The sequence below is a fragment of the Pieris rapae genome, chromosome 8, assembly GCF_905147795.1.
Source record: "Pieris rapae chromosome 8, ilPieRapa1.1, whole genome shotgun sequence".
Taxonomy (NCBI): domain Eukaryota; kingdom Metazoa; phylum Arthropoda; class Insecta; order Lepidoptera; family Pieridae; genus Pieris; species Pieris rapae.
Genome location: NC_059516.1, coordinates 1981726 through 2000469, shown reverse-complemented (window position 1 = coordinate 2000469; position 18744 = coordinate 1981726). Strand labels below are relative to the sequence as shown.

The 18744-nt window shown below is 34.8% G+C and overlaps 1 protein-coding gene across 11 annotated transcripts in view; it reads right to left on the bottom strand.

Annotated features, from left to right (window-relative positions):
* The window catches only part of LOC110995591 (rho GTPase-activating protein 23), a 306700-nt gene that overhangs the window by 251682 nt on the left and 36274 nt on the right, over positions 1-18744 (bottom strand). For 9 of the 11 annotated variants that reach the window (XM_022262818.2, XM_045629169.1, XM_045629171.1 and 6 more), the window contains exon 3: positions 13255-13305. The exons of the other annotated variants lie outside the window; for them this stretch is intronic. In XM_022262818.2, the coding sequence (XP_022118510.2) occupies positions 13255-13305 (51 nt within the window). The remainder of the gene's footprint in view (positions 1-13254; positions 13306-18744) is intronic. 11 annotated transcript variants of the gene reach the window in all.

Below are 18744 nucleotides of genomic sequence, written 5' to 3'. Positions count from 1 at the left end.
CAGGCCTGAAAACGCCTGAAAACGGGTCTGCTGAAAAGTGTACCATTCGTCTATACGTGTTCTGAAACCGACTGAAAAAAATGTTTCAGCCTCCTGAAAACTACGGCAACATTACGTAAATTTCGATTTTCTAATATGTGATTGAACCTCTCCTGAAACGGTCATAAATCATATTTCAGCCTGCTGAAAAGTTCTCTAAGTAGTGGAAAAATCTAAAAACATTGCAGTTGACCCGTCTTCGTAACACTACCCTCTCCTTAGACATGCTCGTCCCGAGCATCATCACTTCCTGTCATCATTATCCTTTTCCATCGCGACCGAGTCTGTGAATCCTTATCGTCTGCACAAGCTTTACATTTCTTGATCCAGTCTTCTACATCTTCACGATAATTAATCCAGTAAAATGTTTCTTTAACCTTCCTAAGAGTCCCTTTTACTCCTGAATGTCCACTAGACAACTCAACATGACACATTTCTAATATGTCGCGAACCTTGGATCTTGGCACCACTAACTGCAAATGATCGCCTTGAGCATTTTTAAATTTGCGACATAACACTCCATTATGTAGAACTAAACTGTCCCATTCAGCCCAGTAACTCTTAGTAGTGCTACTTGTAGATGCAACTTTACTCCATTGTGGCTTGACAGCTGAGGTTTTCATCCAATCCAGAATTGGTTTAATGTCACAATCCTCTTGCTGTGCTATCTGCATCAATCTACCACCGAAATCTGAACGAATGGTATCTGTTCTAAGCATCCTCACGTGACCATCCCTTCCATCCTGTTTGGTGACTTTTTCACTTGGCCTTTGAGACGCATCATCTGAACTCCTTATTAGCTCTCTTTCATGGATCGCTAACATATCAGAAAATTTCTTTAATTGTTCCTCTGCCTTTGATAGGTGTATTGACAAGGCTTCCTCATAGTTATCCAGAAATGTTCGAACTGCGTTCAACTCTTGTTGTTTACTGGCCTGTCCGTCCACATCGATTACTCTACAGACTTCATAACCACAATTTGAAGAGTTGCCTTTTAAGGAGACTTCCTGTTCTCCGCACTTGAAGATCCCTTTTTCCAGATCTATCTTACATTTGTAAAACTTCATAAAGTCTAACCCGATTATACAGTCATCTACTATGTCAGCAAGAACTACCTTGTGTCTGTAAAAACGTTCACCAATCTTGAAGGTCGCGATACCTTCTCCCCGATCGGCTATGCGTTGACCCGTAGCTGTAACAAGCTGTGCAATTCCTCTAGAAGGGTTTCTAGAAAATGTCTTCAGAAGTTGGTGTCTGATTACTGTTCGTGAAGCTCCAGTATCAAGTGTCACATCACACTTAGTTCCATTGACTTCTCCGTCGATGACTAAGGTATTTCCACGTCTAGCCTTTACATCGCCTCGAAAGTCTTTCTTAGGGCACGAAAACCTCATGTGCCCTACTTCCCCACAGATGTAACAGGTTGGCCCACGTTGACCAGTAGCTCTTTCCGTAACAGCCCTAATGCGGTAAGGTTGAAGATCTTTCTGAATCGCCTCTACCTCCAACGCATGGGCTAGAGCGTCCTTCAGGTTCTTGTGGTGACCAAGGTTCACTGCCATTCGAATTTCACGGTCACGAATACCGTCGACGAAAGCTTGAACCAGCATCTTGTCTGCAACGTCTGGTGAGGATGCGTAGGCTTTCCTAACCAGCGTCTCTATTGCTACTCCCCATTTTTGCAAGCTTTCATTTGATTGCTGTATCCTATCCTTTAATTGAGCCCTATAGACGTGCTCTAAGTGTGCATCTCCGTACCGTGATTCCAGGGCATCCAGCAGTTGCTTCAACGTCACTTTACCTGTCTTAGTATCTAGTATGGTGAGGGCTTCATCTCGCAGTCCCATAATAAGGGCGGTGACAGCTTGATCGTCATTCCACCCGTTTGACTCTACTACAGTCTCAAACTGTACCTTGTACGCGCCCCAAGAAGATTTACCATCAAAGGGAGGCACTTTTAGATTTCCAGATGGTGCTACAGACGTTACGACACCCGTGGTCTTCAAGCACTGCATTTCATGTTCCAGTCCGAGAATCCGTTTGTCCTGTTTCGCTAGCTTGCTATCCACGTCAGATTCCAAATTTTCAATTTTTTTATCAACTTCTTGTTTAAGATCTCCTAATTTTTCTCCTATATGACGAGCCTGTTCCTCCATCATACGACGTGTCTGAGCCTGTTCTTCCACCATTTGGCGTGTCTGTTCCTCTTGACGTCGTGCCTGTTCTTCCATCATTTGGCGTGTCTGTTCCTCTTGACGTCGTGCCTGTTCTTCCATCATTTGTCGAACTTGTTCCTCCTGATGCCGGGCCTGTTCCTCCTGACGGCGTGCCTGCTCCTCCTGACGGCGTGCCTGCTCCTCCTGACGGCGTGCCTGCTCCTCCATCAATCGTCGTGCCTGTGCCTGTTCTTGCATCATTTGGCGCAGAGCAAGGAGGATGTTGGCGTCGCTGCTTTCGCCCATTCCGCGGTTCGCATCAAAACTCTGTCTCCGGGCGGCGTCACGTGCTGCTTGTGCCCTTGTCTGCACTCCCTCCGCAGCTGGAGACTCTGCTACAAACTCCTCTGGATTCTCCCTTGGAGTAATTGGCATTTTTCTATCCCCAATTCTGACACCAAAATGTTACGAGCTAGGGGATCGGATAGAAAACGCCGTCGAATTATTCAAGGGTTTATTTCAATAAAATCTATGAGGAATTCGTTTACACTAAGATCTTGAAATTACGCACAGAAAAGCACTAATAACACACACAATGAAACACTGTCACTAATCACTTAAATCACTCAGTACTTTATCACTGGTATCACTTAATCGCACTTTTTCTCTTCGATGTTTATCGCTTGGAATCGCATTCAAAACTGAACTGAGTGATCGCGTTTTGGCTCGCTTATATATCCCTGGGAAGAATCTCGAACGATGTTTCCGATGTTTACGAGAACTTTCTAGGCGGGAGCGCTACTGAGTAGCGATCGCCTAATTCTAGAACGCGCGTACTTGCTATCTCTTTCGCACATTGCTACGTGCTTGTCGTACGACGTTCTAGAATTCTCGGTCTAGCTTCGAGAAGGTTCTTATCTTTTCTCTCTTTCGCGTATCAAACAGTGCTTGTCCCACACCTAGAAAATTCGTTCTAGAATATTCCTTCTTCAAAGGGGTATAACCAGGCCTGAAAACGCCTGAAAACGGGTCTGCTGAAAAGTGTACCATTCGTCTATACGTGTTCTGAAACCGACTGAAAAAAATGTTTCAGCCTCCTGAAAACTACGGCAACATTACGTAAATTTCGATTTTCTAATATGTGATTGAACCTCTCCTGAAACGGTCATAAATCATATTTCAGCCTGCTGAAAAGTTCTCTAAGTAGTGGAAAAATCTAAAAACATTGCAGTTGACCCGTCTTCGTAACAGTATCGTCTGATATCAGTAGCGTTACCTTTTTAGGTCTAGGCCTCAAATTTCTGTATCTGTTTCATGATCATTTGAAATAAGCAAGTAGGTCAGTCCTTTGGCTGACACGCCATCAATAGCAGACCGATTTCCTCTCGATGTTTTCCTTCAACGTTCGGGCAAGTGTTAAATGCGCACATGGAAAGAACTTCCATCGGTGCACAACTAGGGATCGAACCTCGGGGAGTAACATAATGTACACGTATTAACGTCAAAAAAGAAATACAAATTGAATGCTTTGAATTTTAGTTACTGCCAGTTCTCAAATCAAGGTTATATAACGGAAGAGAAGAACTGGCAATAAACTCTCCGCCAATCTTTTTAATCGCCAAGTTTTTTTTCTTTTAAACAACGTTTGAAAGGAGCTGCCACCATTACACAATGTTCTATAAGACATCTTGTGTAATAAATAATAATAAAATAAATTAAAAACAAAGATTTGTCCTCTATTTTATTAAAAAAAAACTCTGTCCATACATTTCATCATTGCACAGAATTCCACAACTAAAACTCATAACTGCGTAGTTATTCTATGCTTATGCTATGAAGAAATATGACTTTAACATTTTCATATTCAACTGCAGCCTTTGAATGTGTTTATTAAAATATCATAAATCATTATATAGAACTCCAGTAGATTTTAATGGAATTAAATACAATAAAACCACTTGCCAGCCAGCGACGCGTGAAACTCAGATAATAGATGAAATCGTATGATTAATGTTCCATTATATAGTTTTTTGATAAATCGTGATATCAGATTTCGTCATTCGGTAATGGATATTTTTTTGTTACTAAATAGTTTTTATTGACGCGATAATTGACGAACAAGAAACCAAGGAAGGATACCAATAATTTTCTTCAACAATATAGGATTTTAAAGGCTTATTTTTAAAGGGCATAATATGTTCAACCCCGTATATATTTCATTAAGTCCAATAGTAAATAATGAGAGAATTTAATTTATGTTTTCATTATGTTGTTGTGCAAATAGATTATAGACAGAAGGTTTACCTGATTTAATTTAAGTGACGAACTGGACAACCACAAAAAAAACCTTCTTCTTCAATAGTTTCCGAATTAATCTGATTGATTTAAATACGTATAAAGCTTAACTGTTTAGTAGTTGTAACATATGGACGTTTTTTAAATCACATACCACTATACCACTAGTAGTAAAAACTGAGAGAGAATGTATAATTATTATTAAAATTAATTGCCTATTCTGAGTAGGTACATAAAAAGCTAGATTAATTTTATAAAGTTATAGAGTTTATTTATTTATACACAATTTTTGGCGATATCATACATTATGCCGCACCACTACTATGTCAAACCAGCTGACCACTGAATTATTTCGAACCAATTTGACATAGTATAGATCGGAGCGTACCAATTCTCAAAATGCCAACAACACACTCGCGACGTTCCTGCCTGTTAGGCACGTTCTCACAAAAACTTCCCAGTCATACCACTGAATTATATAACACATAATTCAACCAATCAGATGGAATTTCAATTAACAAGGAGATAATTTAAAAAATAATCATGCTTCTAATCTAGATACATATATAGACATTCACACTATTATATCTAAGACAGATCAAATATGAAATATTTACTTAGATTTTATCTAAACACGTGTAGATTCCAACACCTAATATGACAATTTCCTTCCTAATATGTAATTAACTATGTACAAGAATGTTACATTCTCTTTCTATACAATAATGGGCTTCATTAAGAAAATATTTCATAACAAAGGAATTCTAAAAGATTATACCACTGTACGGTCCAAGTTGGGTCTAAAAATTCTTATATCTTGTTTTTACAATAATCTTGTTAAATATAAATTAAAATTAAATTTATATGAAAAATGATATCTCATAAGTGTAAACCCCCAGTGTCAGTGTGTATTGTGCCTAGATTAGTCTAAAAATAATGAACGAATATATGAATTAATGGGGACGGTGAAAGAAACGATAGAGGACAGAGACTTGTCGACTACGCACTTGAACACAATTTAACTATCATCAATACATGCTTCAAGAAAAACCGTAGCCGGAGATGGACGTGGCGATCCCCAAATGGACAACACAAAAATGAGATCGACTATATACTATCCAACCAACCAAAACTATTCAATAACTTTGAAGCCCTGAATTTAAACTATCCGTCAGACCACCGATTAATTAGATCAACATTAAAAATAGCCAAACAAAAACAAAGTAAGACAGAGACAAATGGGCATCTTTGGAGGAGGCCTTCACCCAATAATGGGGTTCCTACAAATTATATTATTTAAGTATACTAAAATCTAACCAAGCTAGCTAATAATACAAAAAAATAATGTAATAGTAAATATAATCTAGTAGTAAATATGATATATAAAGTAGATGGTATTAATTTTAATTAGATAAGTAAGCGTATATTTGTAGGAAATAAAAAGGCTTTTTATTTATTTATTTTATTTATTTATATGAATTAATATAGTCTTATTAAAGTTATCTCGATGTCAAACAAAATACAGTCACCGCAACTGCACCATCCATCTATTGAAAATATTTAATATATTTTATTTTTGTGCTTTAATAAAAATATTAGTTTAATAGACTTAAATAGACTACGTGCATCAGGCGGCTGATCATATAATTGCCTAAAAAAACAAATATACAGAAAAGATTCAGAATACTGAGACCTTAAAATGGTTATACCGCCACTTGTAAAGTTTACGTAAAGCCACAGTTCATTCCGAGTATAATAAACGAAGCTAGAAACAGAATTAATAGCCTAATAGCCCTAGCACGGGTTAAGTGTCGACGACCCTACAAAAACCATTATTAGACTTAATTCTCCGCATACATTACAACGCGTCAAGCTTTGAACGTTTTATGAAGTTACGTGTTGTATACAGCGTTGAATAGATATACCACTATGTTATATCTATTGAAGGTAGGTAGGACGTAGGTCTTATAGATCTTATTTTTTACGAACTAAAAATTTCCCTGATCGTCACATACTTCTTACATTTTTTTTATGTAATAGGAGGCAAACGGGCAGAAGGCTCACCTGATGTTAAGTGATACCGCCCATGGAAATTCACATTGCCAGAAGGCTCGCAAGTGCGTTGTCGGCTTTTTAAGAATTGGCACGCTCTTTTCTTGAAGGAGAGTCCTTGGAGAATCGAATTGGTTTGGAAAAAAATAGATAGCTGATGGAGGATCATGATGCGCGGCAAAATCTTTAATAAAAACGCTCAGCTGTGGAAGGACGGATGTCGATGTGATACTTCTAAAATAAGATCTGATAAAAGCGTCGTTTAAATATTAATATACACGACAATATTAGCTTGACATTAAAAAACTTGTCTTCATCTATACGTATAGTCGTGACATGACAAAGGCGAACAGTCATCAGGTATTTCTATCAAAATCGATTTATATACAAGCGTTCAGGGGTGAAACGAACACGACACCATATTTATATACTTTACCATTAACAAGTAATCTATGAATTATTATGAAATATATTTTTGGTGGAAAAACTAAGCGATAAACTGCCCGTTGCTCTCCAAAAAAAGTGTTTCGATCGTGTGGGATGTTGCACAATTATGTGTGAAATAAAATACGTAATATGCATAACGTATTTACTTTCGATACATATAACTCTAATATAACGAATAAAATCCAGAGCTACCGTTCTAGTAAGGTGAACGATCCGTTAAGCAAATAAAGTGCAAAGTGCCAATTTTATCACCTCTGAATTACACTCGCACTCAACTGTGGAACGTGCTTGATTACATGCATTTAAGTCAATATTTATCGTTCATACACAGCTAATAATTGCTAACGAATGTTATTTAAATAAAATGACAAGTAGAAACGATTCATACTTTCGACATTCGAATTTTAAACAAAATACTTTGTAGTCGATTTTTATAGAACGGGGCAGAATGCTCGCCTTTCTCTGTAACTTGAAACTTCCAATATCGATAGCGTTTATATTTGCAAGTGCGATGTAGTTTTCAATATCTATAATATTTGTATTGGTATCACTATTAGAAGTTGTTTTTGAAGTGAAACTTCTTTAGGCGCATGGGGGTTATTTTTTTCCTTTTCATTTATTCCTTGTCTTTTAGAAGTTTAGATGGTAATTCTGTCGCATAACGTCGTGTACCATTAGCACATATTGTTGTTAGGTTCAGTGATTGGATCATCCGGATCCGTTACATTCGTTACATCCGTTACATCCGTTACATGTCAGCGCCTCCTACGGGCCTTTTTTGTCGGAACTGATTTATATATGGTATATCAACTAGAACATAGTAACGTAATAGTTGATATATCTTAATAATAATAATGTTTTCAACGTTTTTTACCACTTACCAGCTTCAACAATAGTACGACCTTCATAACAAATTGAGCAAGAAACGTGTTTGGCATTTCGTGACTAAAATGTATGAGTGTTTTTTCATAATATGTAATTATATCCTCACCACTAAATAGAGCAAAACATTGTTGTATACACGAAAATAAATACTCTTATTCGATGAACTTTCAAGGTTTTTAAAGTAGAAACTTATTATTATCAGCAATTAGATGTTTTTGAGTAAACACTGATTTAGCTTGATGCTATAAAGAATTTCTTTGTTATATATTGGACTTAATAACCTCAGAAATATTTGTTTCAAATTGAATGATTTAGCAAGCAGTAAGTAAATTATTAATCTTATAATATGTATACCAACAGGATATATTCGCATTAGCAAGTTTTAATTGCGCAAAATAAAAACATGGCGACAATTATTTTTAGACCATATTTTACAAACTTAATTTAATTAAAAAGTATGTTTGCGTCTCTTTCTGTTAATTTATATTGACGCTGTGATGAAAAGAGACAAATTAGTACGTTTTAACTTTGTTATGAGCTGGGAACCCTGCCACAGGTATTATTTACGTAAAAGGGTTCCCAAAAGTAACATAAATTAATGCATAAAACATCTATTTTTGTTTTGCTTTACATTTCATATTTTTGTTAATATATGTTTTGTACGAATAGTGTAGGAGCATGAGAGTAATAAAAATAGACAAATCGATTTCAAATGGCGTGAAACCAACTGTGTAAGTAATTGCTTGTAACACAAATCGGAGTGCTTCGGAATCCTCGGTTCTATGTCAAAGTCATTGTCCGTATACGGTTACAGCATAGTGTAGGTCATGATCGCTAACTTTACGGCCGTATGATAATGAAAATGTAAACTCGCTAAGATGACGCGATGATTCAGTACCTATATAATGTTTTATGCAATCAAATTGGGTTTTACATAGGTCTGTTACATCTATCATTTTAAAGAGGGAAGATTTGTTTGCTTGCTTAATTAAGTGTAAAAACAGAACTGATTTGAAAAAATATTACACCAGTACAACCCTGACGAGCATAGGCTTTAGAAAAAAATATAGTTAAGCATCATCCAGCGACCGAATTAATGCGGATGGAACAGAGAACAGTTAAATGTTCTACACGGCGACTGGACCGATAAAGATTAGCTAATTAAATCATTAATACAAGACAAAACTTCTGCAAACTCAGTTTATAAGCCTTTATTCAACTACGAATTTAATAAAAATCTCCGACTTCCATTTTCCAGTCGCACTTTGTTAATTGCAAACGCGATCACTAAAGTGTCAGCATACCTTAAAGCTTCGCAAGGATCATATACAGTCTATCTCCCTATTACTTGTGGCTACATTCTGCTACTACAACCAATAAGAACCTTAGAAGCTCAGAACCGACCAGTCAATGGTCTAAATAGAAGCTGACTGATTCTTGTCGGATGACTGTTGGAGTATCACATATCTTCATAACAGTCAGTCGCAGTTAATATTTGGTATAAGGCCATCTTATATGAACTTTGAACCGTTTCATCGCCGCCCAAATTCCATCATCAAAGCAACAATTGAATCTATTTCGACAGTAGATAACTGCGGCGTTTATATTTAGTTCACAAACCCGCCGAAACATGTCTTGTGCCAAATCTTTATTGGCTGGTATGCGATTGTCATATGTTAGATTCACCGCAAACATGCTAAAAACCACACTATGTGGAGTGGCCCACTGAAATATTTCCGAAGAATATCTACTAATCAACAATCAATTTAACCAATAATCAACAATCTGCTCTTTCCAGAAAAGGGCGTACCATTTTTCTAAAAGGCCGACAACGCACTTCTGGCAATGTATATATATGAATATATGCTTTACAAGAATTATTTACGTTTAAGAAAGCCTTTGTATTACAAGGACTCTTTAGTAAAATATTCTTGCTAGACCTTCCACATCAATCAAGTAAATACATAAGCGATGTATGTGTGAGTGCAAATATTTGAAATATACGATGGTGTATATAATTGTAGAACATTAAGTCATAAAATTAATAACAGTATAATTATAGAGCACAGGGATAACCTCGTAACCAAAATAACGATACAAAAAATCTGAAAGGTCGAAAACACATCCGCTAGCAGAAGTTCATTTGCGGCGGTTGTCATTTTATTTATTTAAAAAAATACGCCGGGATTGTTATGTTAGTACATCGATTTTAGAATAATAATAATTATGCCTAATTTATTCCTTAAAACATTAATCTATTCACTTTAGATAAAAAATATACGCACACGTAAAATAATATACATTTTTGTTTCAATCATTTTTATTACAAATACATCCATTTATGACAGAAATATATAACTACAAAGAGGCAGGCCCAACATATACAGGCCAAAATATACCCAATACAAAATCAAGGATTGAAGAGTCAATAGGTTAAGAGAAAAGGTTGCACATCACAGAAACTTTAATTGCTTATTGTGTCAATGACACTTATTAAAATACTATAAAAGATAAAACACGTAAAACGTCGTGTTAGCGGACACTCTTATCCTTATCAATGTCTTTGTGTTCCCCGGTCGACACTCCTTATTGGCAGATGTACATGTTATTTACAATGAAGCACTGAGTACTATTCCGATGTCATGTTCGTTAAACGGGAAATAAAATATTAATATACAAAATATTCATTTATAACACATTGCATAATTTCATTAGCTGTTCTGAGTTCGTTGGGTCCGAAGTCGGCTTTAGTCAGCTTTTTACAGAACAAGGGGGCAAGCGGGCAGGAGGCCACTTGACACTATGGATACTCTGAATGCCAAAGGGCTCGCGAATGTGTTGCCGGCCTGTTAAGAATTGGCCCGCTCATTTCTTGACCCAAAGTCTAAGTAAGTATTGGTTCAGAAATACCTCGTAGGCAGCTGGTTCCACAAATCAGTGGTGCGCGGCAAAAATGCCTTAAAAACGCTTAGCTGAAACGCTGAAATATTCTGCTGCGTGATAAAACTCAGTTGCAGTCAGGTATTGATCCGATGAATTCCTCTAAATAGTCTAAAACCTATTTCAAGTAATAATTGCCGATGACTTACGAACTTCGAAATTCGTATAACATTCTCTCTTAAAAATCATAACATATTAAAATCTTTAGAATTTTATTCTATACATAGTAAACTTAATAATACAATGAACCGCAATTAAGAATATATATCTTGAGATAAAGTCCAAATTTTAACCTACTTTTATTCATATTATCAATCAAATATAACAACATCTAATTAAAAATAAATTAACCAAAACTAGAACGTAGGGCTTTGTAGGTCAAAGAAACGTGTTGAACGAACAGTGTTAATAATTGTATAGTCAATTTTTTAACTTTCCTTTAATAGTGTGATGAAAGAGATTAAATTTTATATAAACAAAACTAGTTACTACTTTTTAGGGACTAGATTTCTGTATCTGTTTCATTTGTTTTTTTTTTCTAATAATTTAGACCAGCACTCAACATGCCGTCGACATATTGGGTCTAAGGCATGCCGGTTTTCTCACATTTTTCTTTAAAGTACGAGCCAAATAATAAATGCGCACTGTCTGATCAAAAGTTTGGTGCACAGAAACCATCACTCTTATAGTCACACGCTGAAGCTATTAGCCATCTTAGAGAAAATTGCTAGCTTATAAGCTAAAAATTATCGCATTTAAATTATATAACTTACTGTGTAGTCTTGGCGTCCATGGCATATTAACATAGCATATAGCATCGATGTCCTATTATATAAGAAATTGAAAAGGCGGTAGGCATTTGACATACATCGAATGATTAAGGCCTAAAGATAATAACAATGTTGCTTATACTTAAGATGTTATTTCAACAGTTGGGATTACTTAACTACTTTATACGTATTTTATAATATTCAGATCAAAGGTTCAATAAGTCTATAACGAAACTTACATATCTATCACTATGTCCAGAACCTGGAACTTTATTTGATGGAGAAAGAAAAAAATCGCCAGAGGAGCATCAAGTTAGCTGTAAGAATTCCAATCTAGATTGTTCGTTGATTTTACACTCAAGAACTAAATGTAGGAGGAGGAACTTCTCTCTCACATCGTATACAGTATGGATGGTCTCTTTGTTGTCTGATGATACTAAACTTGTTAAGTGGAGTATAATGTAAGTAACAAATAAAATATGTTTCAATAAGGGCCTGTTTCACAATGTCCGGATAAGTTCCAAATAAGCTTTTGTTACTTATTTGTAGGATAAACAGTATTTTTGCGTTTCACGACTGTCAGATAGCGCTATACGTCATGAAATGTGAAGTATCTTATTTGGAACTTTTATCTTTCGAATAATTTATGTGTTGCATAGCTATTTGGCACTTTATCCATACATTGTGAAACAGGCCCTAAATGTAATAAATATCTACACTAAGACAAATTTTTAATGTCACATTTTTATCAATATTGAGTAGTTAACAATGTTAACAATTCATTACAGTGTAAGTATTTATAAACAATAATTAAAGTTATGTTTATACATATTTTTATCAGTTCTCTTGGACCTCACAACTATTAAATATAAATAATACATGAGTGAAAATATTGTACTGCAAAAATTTTACTGCAAATGATGACAACGTTTCAGTTTTATTTATTGTTTGCTATTATATTTTTGTTATATTATTATTTGTATTATACTACATGGTTCTGTAGCGTTGCGACAATCATTATGGCAGCATTTTTAAGATTATATATAATATACTGTATGTACACGGTGTCCCAAAAAAGGGTGTCAAGACTACAGATCTTTTGTCTCTGCAGGTTTTATATTTTTATGTCAAATTAACTAGTGTTTAAGCACTTTAGTTATTCGGGTTCCTCTAAGCGTGCCGTGTGGTAGTGGTTGGTGTCTGGACTACCGCTTGACAGTATACGGCCTTGATTTATACATGGAATATGTGTATAAAGAACATAGCCTATGTTTTAGATTGTATTGTATAGCAGCAAAAATTTAACGATTAAAACAAGTGTTAGTCGTGAATGCAGTTTGGATTAGTGAACTTTTACTATAAGCTGAAAGTAAAATATGATATCATACATACTTTAATACATAGGTACATAATTCCGGGTACGATACTTTATTTTCTAAACTAATTAAAGTTACTTTTAATCAAATACTTAATGTAGTTCTAGTGACTTCAACAAATAATTGTAAGGAAATCAGTGTGTCTAATCAAAAAATCGACGACATGTGTCAGCTAGAAGCCTAAATTGTCTATGAAATAAAACCGATCTAAGAATAATGAGGACGGATCTATGGCTAAGCTATTTATAATTGTAGCGGATTAGATTATTATGTATTTACTAAATAAATACTTACCATTTGATGGCACTGTTTCGAAAGTTGGTTGTTGGGGAGTTCGGCTCTTACCTGTTCAAAAAAAATATATAAAAATTTTCATGAAGAATACAAATACTATTTGGATTGTGTCGCTAATTTCTTATCAAAAACAATACTACACATCTTACCTAATCGTATGACAAGGTAATATTTATTTACATTTCAAAATACCTTAAATAAAAATTGCAGGTTTAGGCGGCTTTAAAAATCTTCATAAAAACTGAATAAATAATAAACAAGAAACATCTTAAAAAACAAAAGTAAAATCAAAAAAAAATAATGTAAAAGCTTATTAGGGGTAATAAGTCACAATCATTATATATGTAGTAGCTAATCACGAGACAGAAGATAAACGATTAAAAATAATATTATTATTTAATTTAAAAGACGGAGCTAGTGTGATATCAAGAGGTAAGGAGGTTATATTCTGATATTAAATTGTTAAAAACAGTACTAAAGGTTGCCGACGTATAGCCTCAATATCACATAGATTATTTAAAGCATAAAAAATCAGTTACCAAAGCGTTTAGATACATCTCGGTTAAAAGTCAGAACGACACGAAGTTTCGCATGAGATTTTTACAGTAAATTTAAATTTTCTAACATGACATTCATAACGTTAACGTACGGTATATGATATTGAACTTATGATTGACACTAACAACTCAAAAACAGTTATTTGGTAACAACAAACATGAATGTGGGCCGTGATTAAACACGTTTTTCTTTATATTGACGGTAGTAGATGCAGTGCAGTCAGACCCTTTCCGGCTGAGCTAAGCTCGCTAAATCAGCCTGAGCTGAGCTGTAAAGGCCCTTAAAGCGAGATTCCATTGCAAAAAAAAATTGTTTTAGATCTCTAACGTGCAACTTTGGGAGCGTTGCCGAGAAACCCCGGTTAGCTAGCAGATCAAGCATCGCTAAAGGATGAAGATGAAGATGGATAGGCCATACACTCTGTAGTGATCCCAGTCATACTCCCAAGTAGACGCTTCATTTGTATATAAATCAATCAATAACCGGAAAACCTGGCGCCGTACAGTTACAGATGAGGCAAAGAGCGCCGAAAAGACTTGGAGTGAAGTGAAATACAAGGCTCAAGACCGCAAGCGATAGAGACTCACTAGTGTTTAAACTTAATATAAAATATTTTAAATAGACCGAAGGAATCTCATACTACAGTTATGAAAAACAAATTTCTGACAATATATGTCAACCAAGAGACAATTTTTTCAGGTTGTGGTATAATAATTTATAAGGTGACGGAAGCCAGTTCCAACTTTCTTCGAAAAACAACAATACATACAGTTATTTTTTAGATATAGTACTATATTTATTATAACAAACTCATATTACATCAACCCATAGACAGCCAATCCACTTCCTAATAATTTTGACATACAATGATATATTTCGAAATCGACAGTAATGTAGAAAAGCGCCCTCTAGGCATGTGTACACAAATCATGGGGTGTTTTAGCAAAACCGCTCAATTCTGGAGCAAATTATAGCCGATTTTACAAAGGCCAACTGAGACAATTGCGGTTCTTTTGTGCAGCCTCGGCCATTCATTTTGCAAGATCTATTTCCGATTGTGGTACAAATGCATGTTTGCACGATATTTAAATTTTCGTGCTAGTAACTTCAAGCGTGATACTTCAGAATAGAAGATCGGCAGAAAACATAATTGATATAAACAAAAGAACACAGAATACCAAAGGCTAAATATCACGTCGCCGTTTACCAACCAGATGGACCGATCAGGCGAAAGACTTATCTTCCTCAAAACTGTACACTGTACATAAGAGGGACAGAAACCGGTGGACTGTTTCCACTGCATATGTTTCCTTGCTTAGATAAGAGCTACTGAAGAGCGAGAGAAGACCACAAAGCTTTATAGGTATATCTGCATCGGCAGAGACCACAGATCTCCACTCGCTTCGGTCCTACCTCGCTTGCGTTATATACCATAACATTCACGATAGTCGTCGGTTATAGGTACTTTTAACTTGTCCCTTCGCTTGTACCAATTTGTACCGACTTTACCCTCTACAGTTACCTTGAATAACTTCTTGTTAACCGCTTTCATATTACCCAGTGCCAAATCAAACAAATTTAACGATAATTTTTATTATTTATTAAACTTAATAAAACACCGATATTTCAGTATGAATGATATATCGTCTTTACATCCTTTGTGTACTAGTTTGTGTCATGGTTATTTTTTGGTATTTAAAATATGCATTTATTATACATCTAAAACCTTGTAACAATCTTCTAAAGATATAATATTCTTGGTAGTTTTAAAAAAGGGTAAAATCGTGAGAAAAGCAGGTTTATTAAAATATCCTCTTCCTAACCTTGACTTTATGTTAAAATCGTGATAAGACATTTAACAAATAATGCTCTTCGTGAAGATCTGTCACTTTTTAATAGCCAGAGACATATTATTTTTATATGTAAAATAACTTCAAAATTGGGTATTTTTTACGAGGCACATATGTCTTTAGTAAATATTTATCATACATTATACAGAATTAAAACGGTTTTTAATAAACAAAAAGAATATAATATTTATTAATAAAATGCGTTTCGCGGGTTCGTTGGCTGTCGCAAATTAAGGGTACACTTTATAGAATTGTTCAAATTGAATAATTTACGTGTGTTTGATAGGTGATGTATTTACACGCCTATTTTAAAACCTGCTGGTAAGGGTTGAAAAATTGTTATAGACGATTTATCAAGCGAATCACGCTACCACCGATTTAAGTACTGACACCGCTAGTGAAATGTTTCTCAGCATAATCTTACATATTATGTCTATGATCGCTAATGGGGTATTTGGCCTTCACTCACGCCTTTGATAGCAGTTCACTTTATGGATCTAATGTCAGGTAGATATAGAATCATAATTTAACTGAATTAAACGTGTGTATTTTTGTCGTGTTTAGGAAATACAAAAATGTCGACATAATTTTTTATAAACAATCTCACAACATACAAAGTAACTTGAATGATAGAACATTAAATGGCTATTTTTAATTTACAGTACATATCTAAATTTATTTATTAACACTGATTGCACACAGTTAAATAAGAATATTAACAATAAACTGAAATAACAAAAAACATGTCCTAATTTTAGATTAAGTTTGATGATTCTATAATTCTTTTACAAGATTTATTTTATGCACTTCTTGCATTTTACCCATAATATTTATTTTTTTGTTTTTTCCTCACTAGTGGTGCCTGAAAGTGATCGCTTGTTAGTGATAAGGCCGCCCGGTGCCTTACCATTTCTAAATAAATAAAAAAAGCAAAAATAAATCAATAGACCTTTTTGTGCCACAGATTTGTGTCTGTTTAATAATGATTTGTCAATCTAATTGGCAAGTAGGTCATCAGCCTCCTGTGCCTGACACACGCCATCGACTTTCGGGTCAAAAGCAATCCGGTTTCATCAGGGACAGTGACAGTCAGACGCTGAAACCAGCTAACACTGCTCTCAGAAATGGACTAGGTACGTGCAAAAAATTATCAGACTTTTAACATTACCATAGATTCAATGCAATTTAAAAAAAGTTTCATTAACATGTAAATCAACACCTACATACCGACATTTTGAATAAAACCTCAGACGTAAAGAAAACAAATAGAAGTCGCTTGTCGGTTATCGAGTCTCCCGCGCAGAATTTTAAAAGTATAAGGTTTCAGTTTTGGCGGGAAACACGGTTCTGGTTAAGCCAGTTCCTTATGAGGTCATTGCCTCAGCGCACTAATTAGTCATATTTTTATACTAGCTTTTGCCTGCGATTTGTTCATTAAAACTTATGTATATGGTAACCGTACGCTTTAGGAATAAAACAAGGCAAACGTAATATACATACCGTACCTACGATTTTGTACAACGCGTCTGTCGCGTTATACGAAAATCGCGTTTTAGGAATATTTTCGTAAAAACGTTTTATACAATTATAAACTAGGAACACGATTAATAAAGTTATTTAGTTTCATTTAATAGCAAAACAATTGAAACAGGTGCAAAGGTATCTTTTTTTATTTAGGATTTAAGACATTGCTAGAGGAGGTTGTGCGCAGCCTACCTTTTAAGAATTGGTATTATTTTGAACCTCCGTCGAATTGGTTCGACAATACATCGCTGGGAAGCTGGTTCCACATAGTGATGGTGCGCGGAAAGAAATGCCTTAACAATCTTACTACAATTGTATGAACGTCTTGGACGCTTATACGCTTATACTGTTGCATTTGAAAATTGGTATTTGTATTTCGAATCTATAATTCGAAGTATGAATTTACTAGGACGGCGCCTGACTTACAGGTAGACAACATTTGGAAAACGAAGTTCATATTACTTTAATATAATTTTTGATACATCATACATAAGTTATTTACGATAATATTTTATGTATGATTTTCGCAATTCTTCCATTGTTTTTTATCTGTGACCTTTAACGTTACTTTGAAAGTAAAAAGATAAAGACACAGTGTACCTTTGTTCGCATCATAAATTAAAAAGTCAGACAATAGACGTCTTTAATATTTTACGACATACACAGTTCGTTACTACTTAAACTGTCGTATAAACGCTGAGAGCTTATCTATATATTAGAGCATACATACATATTAAAAATTCACTATTACTATATCGAAAAACTATTGTTTAACACAATTTCACAATAAATTAATTAAAAAATATATTAATTAAAAATTTATAAACTCCGATAACAAAATTTTAGTCTTGTTATATACATACTATAATTTAACTCACAGACTAAGGTCCATACTTCTTATCTCAAGTAACAATCTCGTCTTGAGCGGTGTCAAATATGCCATAGGTATAGAAATGGATTCACAGCTATTGAAATTTGACGTCATACAGGCCTCAGGGTTAAAAAGAATCCAGACTTACTGCTATCAGATTTAACATACCAGAGTCACACTTGGCGGCTCTAACATTTACGAAACATTCACAATATAAAAAATCTTTATTCAATAACATGTTACATCGTTTTAGCAGACCATGTTTAGGTAAACGGTACATCATCATCATCTGTACATCAGGTATTCCGCTCTTTTAACGGTTTAATTAATGTCTATGTGAAATAGATAATTTAATCCAAATATTGAAAAACTGTCGATGCCAATAACTAATCGACATATTGTAATAGCCATCTGTCGATAGAAGCTATCCATTGTAGGTCGGATCGGTGCATGTGGATAGACCTTTGTATGAAAATTACAGTTCACCCGTGCCAATATCCTGTCTTAAGATTTAAACTTACACCAGTTTTTAAAATGATTAAAGCTATTTTAAACATAGACATGTATATTTTAATATTATTTGTACGGTTTTATGAACTTTATTTGGTTAATATTGATATTCAAATATATTGTCTTGGAAGCCAAAAAATGGATTGCCTTCGTAGGGTTTGGTCATTGGGATGCAGA